Consider the following 21,488-nt stretch of genomic DNA (forward strand, 5'->3'; position numbering starts at 1 on the left):
CAACTGAATTCTCAGCTGTTTTGTATTTTTAGAATTTCTAAAAAGAAATTTCTATGTCATCCAGATATTAGCTCCAGCTTGCTTTCACAAAGGCGCTGCCGTCTAATTCAAGGGACTCTGGCTATTTTGTTAGGACAGGGTTCCTATATGGACCAGCAAGGAAGCCCAGCGGACCGCATGATCCATTCACCCATGGCACTCGGCCTCGTGTTGCACCTTCGTTGTACTTTCTCTCTCCAAACTCCCTGAGTTCAGGGCAAACGCGCCTTCTGTCATCTCTGTGCCCACGCCGTTGGTAATTCCCGCCCATCTGTTGCCATTGCTTTTTGGTCTTTCTTGAAAAGATAGGTCTCACATGGTCTCATTTGCTTTATCAAAGAGCAGAAGCAACAAAGATCACAGGGGTATGAATCCAGGAGATCAAGAACAGTGTTGAAAGAGAATCAGAAAAGGTGAACTCAAGCAGCCCTTTTCTGGTCTACAGTTTATTGACTCCGAGAAGTCATGCGTGTCTGACCACATGAATGAAAACTTACTTTCCAAATGACGGCTCCTCCAAAGCCACGATTTTGTAAATAGTAACAAGAGAATTACATTTTTTGCTACATTCTAAGGAATTTGCTAATTAGACAAACTTTCACTCTGCCCTTCTATCTCTTTTCCCCACTAGCACTTTACATGGGACCCAAAAACGCTTCTGCTCTGCTCCCTTCCTAGTTCAGCCGATGGAGTGTTTGGGAGTGTCTAATTTGAAGTACAAAGGGACAGGTGGGTGACAGGATGCAGCTGGAGGGGACCCGTTCTTGGGGCGTACGCATGATAGGAACGGTCTTCATACAGACCAAATCAAAGGCCGCGGCAGCTCCAGAGAAACACTGTCCCACATTTGACTAACTCGAAGACAGTTTCTAAGACACTTTTTACTGCAGGATAAAGAATTGTTAAATAGTTTTATTTATTTTTTTTTTTTCAATGAAAACCACACTCTTATCACACTCTGGACACAGTTCGCTATACTTAATAAAAAATAATCTATGTAATTCTCAACTTACGCTCTAGGGACTTGAAACAACTCAGATATGGAAAAATAAACATCGAAGTGGCATTCTGAATCCTTCTCTTTATTGTGCGCTGCTTTCTCCTTCATGTGCTCTATTAAACATACACTCATACACTCAAACATACATTGGTCAAAGATATTCAACATCACAGTGGAATGAATGTGCTTCCAATCAATTTGGCAATATCGCCCTTCTTTTGGGTTCTCTTAAATAAGCAGGGCGTGGCTAGACTCGAGATGAGAGGTGTGGGCTGCACGGACCACTATTACTATTTTTGTTTGGTCAAAATCAACGACAAAGAGATGCTTTCTGCAAGAGGCCCACACCTCAGCCAACAGCCCTTGCATTTGGTGCTACCCTAATTGCAGGGACAGAGGGACAGGAAGTAATCACTTTTGCTTCAGCACTGCACAAGGAAGTCAAAGATTTGAGTCACTTGCCTGCTTTAGTCCTGGGACAAATGATGGTGGTGTTTCAGGTCCACGGTGTTAAACTGAGAATCACACCGGACAGCAGAAACACTTGCTCGGCAGCATTTTGTAAGAATCTCTCTAACATGGTGTCATTGAACATCCTTTTCCCCCTGTTTATTGAGTCAGCAATGTATTTTCAAATTTAGAATTTGGTAACTCTAATATGCTTCTCTCTGTGAAGAAAAATGAGATCTTTGTTGGTGATAGATGAGGCTTTCCAAAATTTAATTTATGTGTTGCACATCCCCGTGTTCTTCACTGAAGGCTACCCTTGTTAGCTCTGATAACTCGCACTTCCTCTTCGGTCATCTGAAGCTAATTACAGCTGCCACAGTTCACCACAGAAGTAATCAATAGCTTTCTATAGTAGACCGCATAGAATCAGACCCATATACAATTAGTCCAATGTAGATACACAAAGATACCTTAATTAAAAAAAATACGCTCTGTAAGAGATATGCTTTCATAGATGACTGGAATTCCAAATATTTCGACACATTTAACGTGTTTATTCAAAGTCACAGTCTTTATGAAACCTTTCACGACTCAAATCTGTTTGATGAATTTCCCTTGAAAACAGTTTGAACTGAAAAAACTCAGTACTTGGTATTATACATTTATGTTTATTAACATTTGGATATAAATGTACTTCAAACACCAATAAGAGCTAAAAGACTATGCCTTTATCTTGGATCGAACAGATTTCCCACCCCAGTGATTTGATTAATTCTTACAAGGCAAACATCAGCGGGCAAAGGGGATCAGTATGAACTGTGCACCTTGAGTTCCTCCTCCAGCCCCCCTACTGATGTGGGAGAGATAATGCTCCCAGCACTCTCTTCAGGTGGAATCTCCTCTTCTCTACTCGGTGTTGGAGAAGCATGGCTCCTAGCACTCGATCATTGCAGATTCGGAATGTGGCCATCAACCAGACTTTGAAAGTGCACTTCAGGGTCTACTTGTTTAAGGATGAGAATGATGGAAGATGATGTGCAGTGTACAAGCCAGATGCCTTGCATCCAGAGTCCTGTTCCTTATATCTTTACCAGCCAACTCTTCTCCACAGACCTATCATTGGTCCTCCTGATCCACAGCCTTCTTTCTTTCCCACACAGTCTGCCAAAGTCTGTCATGGAGGACACACAACATAACAAGATGCAAGTAGGGTCCTGATGACCTTCAGACCAAATCACTCTAACCAGCGGCGAGGTCATCACCATTGAGAGTCAAGACAACCCTCAGGAAAAGACCTGGGTAGGCTGGCAAGGATCTGCTTCAGAAGAGAGGGCAGCAGGTCCCTGCCCTCCGTCCCAGCCAAACCAGTCTCTGTCAAGTCACATGAAAACCAAGGTACTGGATTGTGTCAACTGTCACAGGTGCCATCAGATTTTGCAGGGCATTGACAAATGGCCACCAGTTTCCTCACGGGAATGCACGCTTGCATGTCAAGAAATGATAAAGGACAACACCTGGCTGTTCTGTTTCCTCCTGCCTGTCCGCAGTAACGGGGTGCAGAGCTTTCTGCTAAAGCACAGACTCGTCCCAGTCTGCTTTTGAAGAGCTGTCTTCGTGAAGTTAGCATCGGAGCGAACACCACTTACGAGAGGGAAACGAGCTCCCTGTATTTTGTATTAAATCATCAGTAAAAAATGAAGACAGTATCAGTACTTTCAAAATATAGAAAGCCAATAGTTGAAATCATTTGGTAGTAAAATTTTTTTTCCTACATATAACTTCATACGTGTAAAGAGTATTAGAGTGACATTATCGGCTATATTGGACTCCTGTTAGTTAAAGGGCTTCTCGCTCAGGGAAGGCTTGGGAGAGTGTCGTTCAACAATCAAGGTACTGCAAACGTTCATGCACACTCGCTTCCCCCCACTCCCCTCCGCCACACTGACTAGAAGACAGACACTACGTTTGGATGCAACAGGTGTCTTTTGTTTGGTAGGAGAGTGTAGAACTGTTTGTAGTACACAATGTGGAAAATGTTAGTACATATAGAAAAGGTGAACATTGATGCAAACTGGTTTGCACAAAGTCCATCAAGATCCCCTTGATGAGGATCTTTGCTTTGTGACAAAAAAAAAAAAAAATCCCACCAAAACCTGCACCCATGTTAGGCTAAAATGATGTCATTAGAAACCAGTCATTACGTGACTCTGGAAGATTCTTTAGCAATACTAACTCCTTTCTCTTGCTAGTAACGGCCAGAGGTAAATTGTTAAAGTCATCGACATCATCATGTAAAACATGGGCCCAGTTTGTTAGACAGCCAACTTTACAAACTCCCCCTTTACGACACAGCTTGCCCCAAAGCCTTTTGAATTTGGAATGTAGCACAGCATCAGGTATCCCATAGAAGCCCTAAGGTTCATAAGATTTCTTAAAAAAAAAAAAAAAAAAAAAAGGAAGAAAGAAAAAAGAAAAGAGAGAAAGAAAGAAAAAGTTCCAGTTGAATGAAACTGTTTTCCCAGGGTCTCAACTGAGCTCCTAAAACTGGAATTTCAGATATACAAGAGGACAGGAAACAGATAGCTTGGTTTTTGTCTTTTTACATGTCCGCATTGTTGTTGTTTTTTTTTTTTTTAAATGCAGCTACGATGTTTCTGCCAAAGATAAAGACAAAAAGGTGGACAGGGCGGTTACCACCAGAACCAGCAGCGGGCTCAGACCACACGTTGGAGGAGCAGCCATTGATTTTGTGGTTATGTGGCTGGAAGCACCAGCAAGGCCGTTCTTTTCGTAATCACGCTGTAAGAGAGAATATTTTCATTATCACCCACTACGTGTCTTCCTTCCATCCCAGCATATTTAAACCACACTCTTTCTCTTTCCCGCCCCTGCCTCCCACTGGCTGCACCACTCACTAAAGCTGATCCAAGGTGTTACCACATACAGAGACTTCCATTCACTGACTTGTACTCAGGAAGGAATCCTGAATCTGGGTTAGAATCGGATGCCTTAGGATAAAACGGACAACACCTGCTTCTTGACCCTCTGCTATGGATTAATGAAATCTTGTGGGACAGCGCGGAGCTTTCATTCACTCCTGCCTCCTGGGTCTGCCAGTAGCTGTGCAAATGGAACCTTCTCCTTCTGGTAGCCGTGGGCCCTTCCCAGCGTGGAAGAAGGGCACGAAGAATCAGCTTAGAAAAGATACTGGCCCAGGCAAATATCAGTTCATGTGGAGATGGGCCACAAAGTGCCTTGAGACCGGCAGAGCAGTCGGCAACGTTTCTCTCCATTTGCCCGCCCAACCCTAGGTTTTCCGGATAAAGGGGCCTGCCTTGATTGTCAGGTGGAAAGCCCACACCAGAACTCAGGCTTTCTGGCCCCAGTCAGCACAGCTGTCTCAAGACGGATGACTCCGTCTCCACCACAGCACCCACTCAGTCCCAGAATGCCACATCCCAGCGATCGGCACACTACAGAATCTTCGTCTCATCTATAAAACAGGGAGAGTAATGTGGCCTGCTAATGTGGCCTGCCCGAGCCATCTCTGGGTTGCTGCAGAGGTCAAAGGGACTGTGCACAGAATAAGCAGGGGGATTTTTTGTCTGTCTTGTCCCACGCCGGCTGATTTTACGCGACTCTGGTCACGTAGTCTCCGGGCACCGGAACGACGGCATCCGTGCTGGGTCCAGCTCCGAGATGACCCTCCTGGGTGCCACACTTACTCCTAACTTTGTGGCCTGGGATCCGCGGACTGCACTTGGCACCAAGGCCAGAGGGACATGGAAGGTGCCAGAGATCTTTTTCTGGACCTGAAACCTTGTTGCCTTTGAGCCTTGACATCATCACCCGCCTTTATATCATCACCAGGGGCCCAAAGGCTCCGTCTCTAGAAAGGCAGGGAGACCCAGAGAGAAACAGAACTTACATCAGAAAGACAGAGGTGCGTGCTGCCCGACACATTGGATTTCAGCTTCTGTGCCTGAAGAAAAACAAACACACACACACATAAAATCACTCATATACAGTACGGAATAACAATTACTGATGATCCAGTCAGTTTTCTAGGGCAAGGCCATTGGCAGAAATATGTGAGCCACAACTTTGAGCCTATATATAATTTAAAGTTTTCCGGTAACCACGTAGGTAAAGAGATAAAGGTGAGGATAACTGTAATAATACATCTTATTTGACCCAATATATTATGATTTCAACACGTAATCAATATAAAAAGTTATTAATGGGATACTTTACATCTTTTTTTCATACCAAGTCTTCAAAATCGGGTATGATTGACCTAGCGCATCTATTTCAGACCTGCCCCATTTCAAAGGCTCATTAGCTACTTGTGGCCCCTAGTGGAAACGGCACAAGACTAGGTTACTAAGGCAAAGTTTTGAAGTCCTTCATACTGGGAACCCATTTATATCTCTAAAAATTAATTTTCAGCATGTGCCTTCGAGGGAAAAACGTGGCAATAAAAATTCCCATTCGTTGGTAATATAGAGATACGTCTCCCCACAGCTTATCTACTTGTTTATTCTTCGCTTCAGTCAACAAACAAAAGCGTATAGTCCCTGGGCTCCCAGGGCTGCTTTCTAGTTGAGTCAACCGCTCACTGCTTGCGAGTGACGGCACAGGGCAGAGACTCTTAGAGATGGGTCCCCTGGAGGGACAGTGCAGGGCATCACAGATCCCGATGCAGCACTCCTAAAACTGCTTCCAGGGCAGTGGGGAGGGGGCTGAGCCCTGAAGGCATTTAAGCTCCCTGTCGCCTTGCACTGGAGAAAGTCCCCACTGAGCTTCCACCAGAGAACTGAGTTGAAGGAAACGTTCCAGCACTCAGTTACAATGAGAACTGCTGACCCAGTACAGCCCTTCTGTTTTATAAAGGAAAACAGAGTGCAGTGAAGTTAAGTGTTCCAAGGTCACAGAGCAGTTTACTGGTAGAGACAGGCTACAGACCAGGTGTCTAAAACTCTTGAAAGCAAATGTGCTCTTTCTTCCATTACAGTGTTTCTCCCAGGCAATCCTGGCATGCTTGATGTTCCATGTTCTACCTGCCTCCAAATCCAAATGAAGACCCCTTCCCATGCCCCCTTCCCCCAGAATAGGAATCTGTTGGCACCAAAGACAGAGAGCTCATGTGCCAACAAGATGGCCGTGGTTAAGCACCGCACCTGAATCAAGCAGTGTCTGGGCAATCAGCTCTGAGTGAATGATGCTGGTGGGCTGCCTGTTGCAGGAAGACTTTTGCAACTCCTTGAAGACATGCTAGGCTGATGATGGCACGTTCACCCAAGGAGTAATTTACTGACCATAATGCTACTTGAAAGGCATCATAATCTTTACCTATATTTGCATATGCCAGCTGTGAATATGAAATAGAAACCTTTAAACAGGCATCAAGAATAAGACACTGTGAAGCATCCCCAGGCTGTTCAAAGGTCACAAAATGTTATATATAAGAAGATCAGAGGAGAAATTGAAAGAGCAATTGAACCTTACTCAAAAGCCTACTTGTAATCTGTAGTAATAGCAAATCTGGTCCATTGCACTGTCACCTGCAGAGAATAATGTACAGAACTTTACATGTTTTATTTCTGTTCAAGATTGGAATTGTGCCCAGATACCAAAATGGTCTTAAAACATCACATTTTCTTTTTTCCTTGCCTGTGCATAATCCACAAAAGACACAAACCCTTGCTAAGGGCCTTTGCATAACTAAGAAGTTCACTAAAATGCACAGAGAAAGCAGCCCGACTTCTAGTCTGGAACACATTATGCCTTCAAGTTGTTGCTGTGCTGTATCATAGCTACACTATGCCTCAGTGTCCAAAACCACAGCCCTCTAAGTTCTGAGGGTCAGGTGGGTCTCCTTCCTACCTTGTTCCGTATGATTAGCACCATTAAGTAGCATTGTACTCATTATATATACACGCTGAGATGCCCATTAGCTACACGTAGTCATTTCAGGAACCTCTTGAAATACTACCATAATGCCCATTGTTATTAAGTACAGTAAAACCTTTGGACTGCGAGTAACTTGTTCTGCGAGTGTTCCACAAGACGAGCAAACATTTCTAATAAACTTTAACCTGATACGTGACCGATGTCTTGCAGTACGAGTAGTACATGACGCCGATGTCACATGGTCGCAACTGAGCCAATGGTTCTTGAAGTTCGCTTTGACGTATGAGTGCTTCGGATTGCAAGCATGTTTCTGGAATGAATTATGCTCACAAACCAAGGCTGTACTGTTTTCGTAAAGGCACTTCTGCCAATGGATAAGAAAAAGTCTTCTGTCTTGACAGATTTTCATAGGTGGACTCTGGATCTGCCTACATAGATTTCTGACCTTCACTCGTCATTGAGGGTTTCACACTGCATACAGGCTTATAGGTTTGCAGGCTCTTGCCTTACATCTAGAAATAGCTGGGATAACGGCTCAATCACACAGGAAAATGCATTCAGACTAGCTCCAGGTCTGTGAAGCCTCTGTGCTCTTCTTTTCCCAAAGTGGACATTTTGTTGGTCTCTATCTAAAGGAAAGGTCAACGTGAGGTCTGGTCACCCTGCAGCACCACTGACTTCACTGAAAGTGGAGGGAGCATCTCAAAGCTTATCTTGCCTTGAAGACCATTCTTGTTGGCATAACTGGGTAACCTTCAGAGTGAAAGTAATAATGTGCACCCAGACCACTGCAGATGCTCTGAGAAAACGCCTTCTTTCCCGTTAAGCACCTACCCAGCCCACAGAAAGACTTAGCACTCCAGAGGCTTAGAAGTGCACCCACACAGGCCTTCAGATACTCTGCTTACATAGTATATGAACAAAGCTTCCCACTGAGAGGTATGGGTGGATACTCCCAGCACTGCAGAGGCTGAGCTGAACAGCCCTGGAGTTCTACCTGAACCTCATGTGGACCGCAGGAAAGTCTAGGAGTCTGATTACAAGGTGAAGCACAAATGTTACCATTATTGGAATAGCAGGTGGCATCCGAGTAACAGAATCAAAAGATCACACGTAGACATAGGGTTTGTTTGTCTTTTTTTTTCAATCGCACAGCAAACCTGAAGTGTATATTACAAGATGAGGGACAGTGGGTCTGCTGCCTGGACTGTCCACATCACGTACACGTGGAGCATTGCCACGCTGGGTACCTGGTGCCTTTAAGGGTTAGTAGGCTGCAGATGGAGGGGGCGGAGCCTGGGAGTTTAGACCCGTGTACGTCCAGCTCGCTGCATGCTTGCGAGTTCTGTATCCAATCTTATCTTAGAAATCTGATAAGCAAATCCGGAGTCCACTTAAAATCCAGCTCCTAAGGCCCATTTTAGAAGCCTGAGCAACCTATGATTTCCACACTTTAAAGGCTGTTACCCTGGGCATTTTTGGAAACATCATTAAGCTATCATTGTCTCGCTCGTCGGGTATGATAAATACAAACAAAAATTAAAGGGTGGCTCCCACCTCCCACTATTGCAAAAAGTGCTTACAGACTTTAAACATTGTGTCTCAGGTGCTAAAAACTGGGATGGTCCCAGGAAAAGTTTTAAAAACCAGGAAAAAAAAAAAAACCAACAAAAAACGAAACACACAACAAAACGTCTGAGACCTTTTAAGGTATGAGATAAGTTAGAAACTTACTTAAGAAGAGTACATTTTACTGCTGAGTTCTGAACTGATAAAAATAAGGGTGTAATCCTGGAAGTGCTGGCTCAAGGTCCTGTCTGTGGGCCCAGCAGCCCTGCTCATCAACAGCATCCGCAGGGACCCTACACACAGCATGGCCAGCCCGGACCTATCTGGACGCCAAAACTTACGGTGTGGCTTTACGATACGGCATCTCTTTCAAAAAGGGAGAAGGATAAAGAAGAGGAGAGTGGATTTCATTTTTCTGAAAGCCAATTTTAACCACTGCCACAGCATGTTGAAAAATGAATTACTTAATCTCTTTTATGAAAGAGTGCCTCTTTGCAGCTAACTTGTACTTTCGCAGTTATGGAGGAAGTCACCTGACTCTGAGTTGAGGGAAAACAGCGCTACTAAAATACAGTACCACAGGGTTTTCATCTCCAGAAGAGGGAGATGAAAGGGATACTGGAGAAGACTGTGTCCGGCCCAGGAGCCTTGGAAAACTAGGGAACTTGTATTTGGGCACTTCATAAGCCTTGTCCCTCCAGCCGTGTTATAAAACCGTCACTGGCAGTGATCCACTAGTCCAGGCACGTCAGATAATAGAATTTCCACGGCACCGTAATTGTGGGGCCAGACCTCGCCAGTCCCTGGCACCAGAGGGTTAATAAATGCATTAGATGTTGTTAACCTCTGTTACCTGGAGTCAGAACGATGATGACGCTTTGGCTTTTCATCCCAGTGGTTAGCATTTGGAAAGCCTGCCATGGTGCCAACGTCCTTCCTGTCCAGAACGCACAGACACTCAGGCCACTCGCATCCCCAGTCCGGCCCCACCCCTCGGCCACTGCACGCACACTCGAGCTCTGTCCACAGGAGGCTCTCCCGGAGCCCGGGGGACAAGGCAGGCTTTGGAGCAGCACACTTGCTCTGTTTATGGAATCAGAGACTTAAAAGCACACCGACTCGGAGCCTGGCCTTTGCTGCCCCAGGACTCTGTTTCTGTAGAGAAGCCAGTGTTTCATCTCAGGTTTTTAGGCAGCTGTCAGCCAGCAGGGCATGGAACATTTCTCTGCTCTCCTCCACGCATAAGGAGAGCCAGTTTCTGCTTTACCCCCAGAAAATAAAACCAGAGGAAGTTGCCCAATCCAATAGCAACAGACTGTCCAGGCTGCAGCCAAATGGTCATAATTAATGATGCTTCTGGTTCTTTTCTCCCTTGCTTTACTGATTAGAGAGATTCGCTATATTAGGAACCTGTTTGCTTAATGACAGAATACAAGCAATAAACAGAGAAATACACAGACTGTAAAATGCAATCAACTTTGCTCTCCAGCACTCACTAAGTACCTAGCTGCATCTATCACACTTGTCAATACCAGTTTATTAGCATATGAGTCTCTTCTGCAGCATAAATTGGTCCTTTGCTAGGGGAAACCATTGCACGAGTTCCTCCTGAAATGGCCATTTCTCAATTTAAATCTACACGTCTTATGTCTTCAAGTAGGACAAAACATAGGAAGAAGGTGTGCACATAATTCTGAAGGTTAGAGTCTGCATTGTTACATTGCATTAAAAAAAAAAACCAGACTCTTCTGACTTTCACGGGCAGTACTTACTAGGCGGCAACTCTATTGCGTCCTTGATATACACTCGTCCAAATTAATCTCTACACAAAAAAGACAAAAGAAGCTGCCTGTGAAGTGAATCCAAGCTAAGTAATGGCAGTCTGTCCAGTGCTCTGTTGTAGCATAGTCTTTTCCGCTTTTTGGATTTTGCCTGTTGGATTTGGGGGAGCCTGGGGAGGTTTTAACTGCTGGTCTGGTCACAAGCTGTCGGCCAGACTTTCCAAAATCCCTGCCACTGACTATTTTGAAACTCACCTTCCTACTGATTTGCTTTTCCGACAAACTTGGTAACAACCGCTTGCCACCACTGGTCTGAATAATGTGCAGTAAAGTCAGCTGCATAAAACAAGCGGACACATAAATAAGACCTGCTCTGAGCCCCTGGGTTTGGATGCTTGTCTTCTAATGCCCGCGCTCCACAGGGAAGGGATCCATTTCCTTTCCAAGCTGATTTTTGCCAGCCCCGTGGACCCTGACACGGGTTGGGGAGGGTCTGAGGGGCTGTGAGGAGGGCAGGGGTGAGATAGGGCAAGCGTCCTTCTAAGGAGTGATGATAATCCTTGGGAGGCTTTTCTACTCGCTACCCGCAAGACACTGAACTGAACCTCAGCCAGAAGGCTTTCATTACTTTAAGTTCCAAGAAAACCTTATAAAGATATTTCACTTAGCATAGGTTTCAGAAGGCCCACTGGGTGCCAAGTTTCATTAGTCTGGTATGCTCTGGGCAGGTTGAGCCTGGTTGGAAGATGGGGGTGGGGAAAAGGCTTTGGAGGCCTGAAGTCATGCTTCCTTACCCAGAAGAAGGGCAGGCTCAGATCCTAGTTGGTTGGGCTGTACAGACAAGGCCTCCAAAATCAGTGCAGTGAACTGAAATGAGGCCAGATTGAGGGTTTATGTGTGTGTGTCTGTGTGTGGGTGTGGGGGTGCGTCTTGACCTTGAATGAGACGTGGATTCATGTTCTAGAGTCTAGCAAGTCTTGGGTTCCTGGCACTCGTGGGGCGTTCCAAGTTTAACTGTCCAATTTAGGTTAAGCTCAGGGGCCAAGCCTAGAGTAGAAACCCTCTTACCTGACAGGTCTGGGGACTGTGCCCATAGATTATTGGATAAATGAGAAATTAAGTTAAGGGCAAAATCATTAAACTACTCAAAAATTACACACTTGTATAAAACTTTATTTCAAAGTTCCTTTTTTAAAAATTTGTGAGAAGAACACTTAAGATGAGATCGATTCTCTTAACAAATTTAAAGTGCACAATACAGGCACAACGTTGTACAGCAGATCTCGAGAACCTTTTCATCTTGCAGAACTGAAACCGTATACCCACGGAACAACAACTTCCTGTTTCACCCTCCCCCAGCCTCTGGCAACCACCATGATTTAATTCAGTATTCCATGAAGGATTGAAATAGAAGCACAGAACAAACCATAGTTGTTTCCATGAAAACTAAGTGGAATACCTTGAGAGCCAAATCCTTTTTTTTTTTTTAAAGAAATGCCTTTGGATTAGGTGTGGGTGAGACAAAATTATAAAAGACGGAGAAAAATCACAAAAATGTAAAAAGATTCTGCACTGAGATTCCTCTGCAGGTAGCAAACAAATGTCACTACCGTTTTAAAGAAACTGAAACTGGAAAATTGTAGACCAGGAACTAATTCTAGGTGTAGCTTACGCAGACCATAAGCCAGGGAACTCCAATCAGCAAACTTGTTTCCATGAGTTTGAGTATTTTAGATATTTTACATAAGTGGAATCCTACAGTGTTTGTCTTTCTGTGACTGGCTTATTTCACTCAGTATAATGTCCTTCAGATTCATCCATCATGTTGCATATTGCAGGATTTCCTTCTTTTTTGAGGCTGTATATTTCATTGTATGTATTATATCAAATATTCTAACTTCAAATCTAAATGTCCCTCATTTATTGATTTTTGGATACATGACCAAGGCCACCTTCTTTAAAAAAGCTTTTTAGGGGCGCCTGGGTGGCTCAGTCAGTTAAACATCCAACTCTTGGTCTTGGCTCAGGTCATGATCTCACAGTCATAGGATTGAGCCCTGTGTTGGGCTCTATGCTGACAGCATGGAGCCTGCTTGGGATTCTCTCTCTCTCTGCTCTCTCTGTCCCTCCCTCTGTGACATGTGCATGTTCTCTCTCTCCCCCTTCCTCTCAAAATACATACGTACATACATACATACATATATACATACATACTTAGGGGGGGAAAAGCTTTCTAAAGAAAGAGTTTATTAGAGTTCCCTGGCTTATGTTCTGCATAAGCTACACTTAGAATTGTTCATGGTCTACAATTTCCAGTTTCAGTTTCTTTAAAACGGTAGTGACATTTGTTTGCTACCTGCAGAGGAATCTCAGTGCAGAATCTTTTTACATTTTTGTGATTTTTCTCCGTCTTTTATAATTTTGTCTCACCCACACCTAATCCAAAGGCATTTCTTTTAAAAAAAGGATTTGGCTCTTTCAAGGTATTCCACTTAGTTTTCATGGAAACAACTATACTTTCTTTTGTGCTTCAATTTCAATCCTTCATGGAATACTGAATTAAATTATGTAAGCAAAATACAAATAAAAGAACACAAAAAGGCTTGAGAACAAACATGCCTGACTCTTTTAAGCCTGTCTCTCAACTAGAGAGAGAGCAAGGGCAGAGGTGGGCAGGAGGACAGAGGCCACCAGCTTGGGGCATGCAGTCCGCCTTGGGCATTAGATGTTCACAAGAGAATGGAAAGGTTGGCTTCTGAGGAGTTGGTTACATGAGGGTCAGTTAAAAGAACTTCTGCTATGGCTTAGAACTTGCTTCCTGGTACCGGCTTGACTGATAAAGTATGATACAATGAACACAGCTTAGGAAGGTCCTAGCCTTGGCTTTTCAACCATCAGCTTTAATTACAATAATCCCTACCCTGCTGCTTGCCTCGCAGAGTTATTCTGAGAATCAAATGTGAAGGTGGAAGTCCTTGAAAACCTCAGGTTGCTGTTGATGATTACTTTAGCCTCTCTGTGTCTAGGCTAGTGCTCTTGGATTGGGGCAGGGGCTGGAGAAATGCAAAAGCTGAAGCTAATTTGGCTTGCGAACATGATAGTGACTAGAACTGGCTTATGGTCTTCTGTGATCCCTTGGATTTAAAAAATGAATGCAGTGAAAGAGATACAGTCCAGCAGGATACATCAACAGTCCTCCATTAGCTAAGCAGTCCCTCGGGCTTGTCCGTCAGTCTCCAGCATGCCATAAAAAGGATTCCTGCAGCCCTGCACTTGTAATTCAACACTAATGGCAAGATGGCCAGTAGCGCTGGGTGCAGACACCGTCTAAGGCAGGGAGCTTCCCATGGCACTCGAGCTGGCCTTTCCTCTGTCCATACTTCACAGGATCATCTTGCATCCATTTTGCTCTCCCCTAAGTCGGGGCAAAACACAGGTTGCAAACTACACCAGAGAACTGTGTTTTCCTTCATGGTTAACTTGTTTAATTAGTAAAATATTCAGACAAGAAGCAATTATGACCTGTATTTTAGAAGAGTATGCCCAATTAACAGTCAGACGATGCCAAACAATGTGTGAAAGACATTTTGGTTTGGGGTAGGGGAGGCGTTTTGTACAGCGAACATTCAAGAGAGAAGGGTATAAAGGCAACTAGGCGGATGGCCCTAAAACGAAACATTTGTTTTCTCAGATGCGCGGTCGGAAATGCAAATGTGCAAGGGCAAAGATTCATTGTGGTCTCTGATGAGAAGTGCATGAAGTCTGTCTCATCAGACGCGCATCCTCATAGCCATCAGATAATATTTATTAAGCCTCTCATTCTCCTGTGCATTTATGTGCAGCTGAGCGCGGCCCCGTAATGGATCTGTGACTTATGGTGGTAACTAAGGTTTGATATAAAACGCCGTGGTCTGCAGACATAACCGACCCTGGGCTTTAGTTCACCCTCTGTTCAGAAAATGGAGTACCCTGGGCGCTGTGGAAAACCAGGTGAAAGCAAAAATTTTAAAAACTTGAGAGAAAAACGTGCTCTTCGCACACGGAGCAAAACAGATAATTGAGGAAAACCAAGGAGACCAAGAGTGATACCGTGACAGTTACCATTCATGACGGCCCCCTCCGATAATGACCCCATCTGTGCTTCACTGAACACTCCCAATCGCTCACATGACTTTCTGAGGGGGGCTCTACCCCTTTGCATGGATCCGAAAACGAGGCTTCTGAGAGGCTGGGACTCGCCGAGTTTCTGCAGCCTGGGGTGTCTGCATGGAGATGTCATCTGTCTGACTTCAGTCCCCTTGACTCCAAAACCCATGCATATGGACTCCACGCCAGGCACAGCACACATGATCTCCCATAACCCCCAGATCACCCATAGAAGTAGTTCTTCTTATCCCGCTGACAGCCGAGAAGGGGCCCAGGGAAGCAATAATAAGCCTGGGGTCACGCATGCTGCCTAGGAGAGGACAGCATCAGCCACCTGGGGAAAACTGCAGTGTCTACTCAGTGCCCACCACCCGGAGCTTCCTTCCCAGACAGCCCTGTCCATGCTGTGACTCCTCTCGCGCTTTGAACAGGAGGGGTCCAAGGGAGGGGAGCCTTCTGTTGAACCTCACAGGAGAACCGGAGCCATTTTCCTCCCGCGCATGAGCTCCACGGCTCAAACACAAGGCAGAGCCTATTATCAGGGAGGTATGGTTGGTTAGAGGTCCTAAGGATAAGAGGTCAGCAGGGGATACAAGAAATTGGATTTATTTATAGTATGTGATCTAAGTGTACTCAGAGGTATTCTCATAGGTTACCCAGAACAAGAGAGCATATTTATGGCCAAGATGGTGCAGACGTCCTATTCCTTTTTATTAAGCATGTTTATTATCCGGCAATTGGGTTAAGCAATTGTCCAACTGCTGAATTACTGTCCCTCTGATGGGCCAGCCTCACTGCCCTCTAAACCGCAGGTGCAAGTGGCCTAATGGCTCTTCCTAGAACACCTTGAGGGGGCCTAGTCTTCTCATCCCCATCTTTAAGTTATTAGCCCCCCTTTTTGACAAAAGCAGTAGGAGAAGGTATCATAAGTGGGTGATCATAAAAAATTGGTTCAAGTCGGGGCACCTGGGTGGCTCAGGCAGTTAAGTGTCCGACTTCAGCTCAGGTCATGACCTCACTGCTGGTGAGTCCGTGCCCCGCATCGGGCTCTGTGCTGACAGCTCAGAGACTAGAGCTGCTTCGGATTCTGTGTCTCTCTCTCTGTCCCTCCCCTGCTCGTGCTGTACTCTCTCTCTCTCTCTCTCTCTCTCTCTCTCTCTCTCTCAATCTCTCTCAAATAAATAAAACATTAAAAAAAAAGACTTAAAAAATAGTTCAACTTGAGGCTGGCTCACTTTTGCAGGGTACATACCCTGTATGATGCCCAAGTTCATGTCCCTGAAAAATCTGGGGGTAAAGGTCACCAATTGTCCCCTTAGTACAGGCTCCTTCCGTCTCGTGCTCAGCACTCACCAACCAGGAGGATCAAATGATGATAAAAAACAGTTACTGTGCTGAACTGGAGGCTCCGTTACTACGCTGGAGAATTTTCATTTGTTTAATTATTACAACCCTCCTAGGCAGTAGGTGCTCATTATTCCCATATTACAGACGATGAATCCAAGGATTAAGGACGTGAAATTGCTCTCTATTGAAATCCACAGAAAGGTTTGATTCTACTTTAGCAAGAAGCCTGGCCCTTCAGCGTCGTTTATTCTTAAGCACAACCTCTTTTTCTTACAAACAGAGAAAAAAAGCAACTTTGAGAACTAACCATACTTCTATAGGCCTATTGTCTGCATGATCCCTTGTCAAGCATGGGCACACTCAACGCTTGAGCTACATTATCTCAAAGCGAGCTTGGTTTTGGAGTAAACTGAACGATGCCTGTGCTCTTCATGGGACTTCAGAATCACTAAGGGCTACTACCCACCCCCCCCCCCAACCTCGTTGTAACCTAGGGGGCACCATGTGCCAGGGCAGGAATAGGTACAGACAACAGCTGACGCCTGGAGCAAGGGCCTGCCTCGGGAAGGCAAGAATGCCTGCCGCCTGTGGTATCCTTGCTGAGGTGGCTGTGATCTGGGAGAGAATACTCAGATGCTTCTGGGACAGGCAGCCTTAAGTTGTTCCCAAGCAGCACCAACTTTCAGCTAGAAGCTTTCTGGAGCTGACAACGAAGGGTGGGGCTGCTAGAGAACAGAGTGGGAAGCAGGGAAAAGGAGGCCCCCATCATTTCAGGGTGATGCAAGAGAGTCTACCACTGCTGGGGACCTCTCTCCTGCTTACTTATCTGGTGGACAGTTCAGGGTCTGCCTCCCTGCCATTCGCATCACAGCCACCGCTGTTAATAACACAAAGCGGAAATGGCCCGTGAGCCCCAAGCTCATGGACTGCACCCCAGCCAGGAAGGAGCCCAGCCACATGGACTTCCTCTGGCTGTTGCCACTTCACCGTAACTGCAACACGGCTCTGAACCAGAGCTGGTTCACCCAAGAATCACTGCACCCAAGGGTCCTGGGTCCATGTTGCCAAAGCGTATTCCATGGTAACCGTGTTTGTGTAGAGCCTACTCTTTTATTGATTTTAGCTGTCTGAGAATATAACCCAGGAAAATCCCAAAATATAACAACGTGAACTGTAATTCCAATGACAGCATGAATTAATGCCTTTTGCCCAATGCTATGTGCTAACACTTTTATCGCTCGTAATAATAGTATACAATTATATTATAATGTAGGGTTCCCCATTTTGCCACTCACTCACAGAATGGTTAACTATGGGCTATCTGAAGGCATTAATAAGGGACTTTATTAAAGTTAGCAGCTGCGGTTGAAGCAGTGTGATGAAGGGGTCATCTGTAAAACAAAGAACCTTCTAAAGAGAGAACCAATTTACTCCCTGTTCCTGCGGAAGCTCTTCTGGCCTAGCTGCCATCCACCTTGTGCTTGGCAAATAGGCTTATTCTGGCTATCGGAGATTAGGGATAAAATATTTTTTAAAAAAGAGAAAACTATAACTTGGAGATACTACACTGGGTGCGCTTAATTTGGAGGGTTTTGTGGTTGAGAAAAATAGATGCCATGATCTGCCTTTGTTGAAAAGGTGACATCTGGGTTCATTAAAGGTGTACATTAGATTTTGATAAAGGCTATTTTTCTAAGTCATTAAATTGGTTTTTAGGAACGTTATACTCTCCTTCATTTGAACAATTATTAAACTATAAAATAGAATTGCACAATTGCTAAAACCGTAATCTGAAGTTTTACAGCCAGCTATAAAACGCTATATTATTAAACTCCACTGAAGATGCTCAAGCCCATTACAACTTTTTAAATGAATTATAAAACCCTTTACTGCTGATAAAATAATCTTAAATTACAGTATTGTGTATTCCAACAATATGTTGAACCAACGTTTGCTACAATGCAAATGTGCCAATCACAAAAAGTCATTGCTTGAATTAAATTTGTGGAAGCTCACGAGTGATAGCCAGAGCTCCACGCAAAGCAGAGAGCAGGTGTGTGCAGGCTGGCCGGGGCAGCCCAAGGGAGGGACCTTCCCATGTTCTTTCCATCACAGGACCAGCCGAGAGCGAGTCTCTCACGTTCAAAGGCTATACACAAGAGATACTTAGCAGAACCCAGTGCACTGTGGGAAGACCTGTGGCAAGAGTAATTTTTTTCTGCTTAAATTCACCCCATAAGTGAGATTTTTTTAATGTCAAATATTTAGTTATCAAGTACCTCCCCTCAGACATATGTTATGGATGAATGGGGTCCCCCCAAAATTTGTATGTCGAATCCCTACTCCCCAGGTCCTCAGAATGTGACTGTATTTGGAGACAGGTCTTTAAAGAGGTGGTTAAGTTATAGTGAAGTTGTTAGGGTGGGCCCCACGCCACTGGAACTGGTGTTCCTTTTTTTTTTTCTTAAGTTTATTTATTTATTGAGAGAGAGAGAGAGCAAGCAGGAGAGAGGCAGAGAGAGAGGGAGAGAGAGAGTCCCAAGCGGGCTCCGCACCATCAGCATGGAGCCCTACGCTTGGCTCAAACCCACGAACCTGCAAACCACAAGATCACAACCTGAGCTGAAACTGATGGTTGGATGCTTCACAGACTGAGTCACCCAGGCTCCCTGCACCCTAACTGGTGTTCTTATAAGAAGAGGAGATGTGGACACGCAGAGGGACACCAAGGACACGTACACACAGGCAAAGTCACTGCAAAGACATGGTGAGAACACAGCCATGTGCAAAGCCATGGAGATGACCTCAGGAGAACCCAAGCCTTGATCTTGGATTTCCGGCCTCTAGAACCGTGAGGAAGAAATTTCAGTTGCGAAAGCCCCCCCCACACCCCGCCCCAGTCTGTGGTGCTTTGTTTGGGTGGCCGAATCGTGCTGATACAACGTGTGCCACCACCCCTGCGGTGCGGGTGATGTGCACACCGGCCACCCACCTACCAGGAAGCCTGCCCCCCGAGATGAGATTCCTGGTTTTTTTGCTACCAGTTATAGGCTGCAGGCTTCCATGTCCGATAGGGTTTGAATACACAACTGAAGGTGTGCTTCAGCATGCTGCCTTAAAGGAGTAGTACCCAATTTCTGAGTTTGGAATTCAGGCACTCTCCTGGATGAAGGGGCTTGGAAAATGCTCTATAAGCAGTTCTTTCGAAAACTGTTTTTACAACAGACTCCTTCCTCCCAGGGCGAACGTGGGTGGATCCTGGGAGGCAGCTTCCCTCTGAGCTCATCAGCTGGCAGCCAGAGCCGGGCAGATTAAATCCCAGGAGCCCACTGGCAGCCTCTTCATGCTGGGAGTAGCTGGGCCCATCATGCAGGCCCCTAGGCCCCTTGGCCGCCTGGTCCACAGCTCTGCAGGGAGGCTTCTGGGGGAGCCCAGGAGCAGCCTGGGTGGGAGGCCCGGAGGCTTAGCACTTCTGCTAAGGGAAGACACTCCTCACGGCTCGTTTCTCCCAGAGCAGGGGAAATAAACTCACTCCAAGCAGGAGAGCATTATGCAGAGGAAACGCTAGGTGTAGCCAAGATTTGGGTTTTTTTTTTTCTTTTGTTTTATGAGACCGAAACAACAGTAGGTGCTAGCAAACACTCCGCGATATGCAGAAATGGTAGAAACGTCACACAGATCATAAACCAAATACCACAAATAACATGCAGCACCAAGGTCATTTTCTTAAACAAAAGGCTCAGGAAATGGCATCGGTGCTGCCACAGTCATTGGGATTCAGCACACGTGCTGAGGGCTCAGTGGCGACGAGTCTGGCATTGGCGGTCTGATCTGGATCCTGCTCTGTTATCACCCTTCCTGGAGCTCCCCCCTGCTCAAAGTCCACACGGGAAGCCTGATGGGGGTTACATATAAACGCTGCCACCCACTCCGGTGGTCCGGCAAAAGTCTCCTTTGAAATGTCACCTGTGGGTCACTCGTCCAGCACGCTGGGTGGGTGAAAAACATTCCACAGAAGAATGTGAGGGTGCGGGGCCCTAAAGGTCATGGTCCTTGGATGGTGAGACCCGGGTCAAGAGCCTCAGTTAATGCTACCTCTGATAGTATCCTCAGGTCCCACCCCGAGGGCAGCGTTTCCTCGGGCAAATTAGCTTAAATGTCCAAGCATGGGACTTTGGTGGCAACGGCAGCCCCTTTTCATTGTTCATGCCTGGACTACCCAGGAAAGATTTGGTCCAATGTGGCTCTCCGCTCTTCCATTCCCCTATGTTGCTTATCACGCAGAGAAACCTGAGAAGACTCTCCAACACCTCCATTTCCCTTGTGGTCAAAAGGAAAGGGGGGCTTTGAGGCAGCCCTCATTTCCTGGACAGTGGTCCTCCCTCAGGGACGGTTTTGCCCTCCAAGGGACTTTGGCCATGCCCGGGAACATTTTCGGTTGTCACAATTAGGGAAAGGTGCTACTGGCATCTAGAAGATGAAGGCCAAGGGTGCTCCTAAACACCCTACAAGGCACAGGACAGCCCCCACCCTCCCCACGACAAAGAACTGAGAGACCAAAATGTCAATAGGCCAAGGTTGAGCAAGCCTGACCTGGGGGAGCTGTTCAATTCACAGCCAAGAGATCACCAAACAATCCTTATCGAAATTTGCAAGATTGGCATAGAGGCGAGCAGCCCACCCTCTGCAAAGAATTCCAAGGAAGCAAGCGGTTTCCCATGAAGAAGCATCTGAATCTAAATTACATTTCAAAAGCACCACTTTGACAAGGACTCACCTTCTCTTATCCTTAATAAGCCTGCTGCACAGGTGGCAAAGCCTTACAGGCTACCAAGCCCAGAAAAACCACTGAAAATAGGACCCATAAAGCAATGCAAAACCCAGCCTGGCCCTTCAGGGCACTGCCCCAGAAGATGGGACAGAGGGGACCAGGAAGATCCAAGTGCTAGAAGCTACACAAAGCTCACAGATGAGAAAGACTCGACCAGCACCTCCTCAGAGCTCGGCGGTACACCAAGCGCACCTCACGGGTGGGATCACATTGAATCCTTGTAACATCCCAGAAGGCTCTACCACCATCATCCCCATTTCATGGATGAGGCAGTTGACACAAAGAGGCTAAGTAGTTTTCCCAAGGATTCACGGCTGGTAAGTGGTGAACTGAGCCCACGTTCAAAATTTCGACTCCAGCTTTCTTGTGAGGAGTTTCACTGTTTGGCCCCAGAATTAAAATTAGAATCTGA

General features: G+C 45.7%; 1 protein-coding gene across 4 annotated transcripts in view; it reads right to left on the reverse strand.

Moving 5' to 3' along the window:
* Positions 1–2,022: 2,022 nt before the first annotated feature.
* Positions 2,023–21,488, reverse strand: part of GFRA1 (GDNF family receptor alpha 1) — a 211,867-nt gene continuing 192,401 nt past the window's right edge. For all 4 annotated transcript variants that reach the window (XM_047826290.1, XM_047826286.1, XM_047826289.1 and 1 more), the window contains 2 exons: positions 5,418–5,471; positions 2,023–4,288 (listed from right to left, as the gene is read on the reverse strand). In XM_047826290.1, coding sequence (XP_047682246.1) covers positions 4,133–4,288; positions 5,418–5,471 — 210 coding nt within the window. In that variant the 3' untranslated portion in view covers positions 2,023–4,132. The remainder of the gene's footprint in view (positions 4,289–5,417; positions 5,472–21,488) is intronic.

This window comes from Prionailurus viverrinus, chromosome D2, assembly GCF_022837055.1.
Source record: "Prionailurus viverrinus isolate Anna chromosome D2, UM_Priviv_1.0, whole genome shotgun sequence".
Classification (NCBI taxonomy): domain Eukaryota; kingdom Metazoa; phylum Chordata; class Mammalia; order Carnivora; family Felidae; genus Prionailurus; species Prionailurus viverrinus.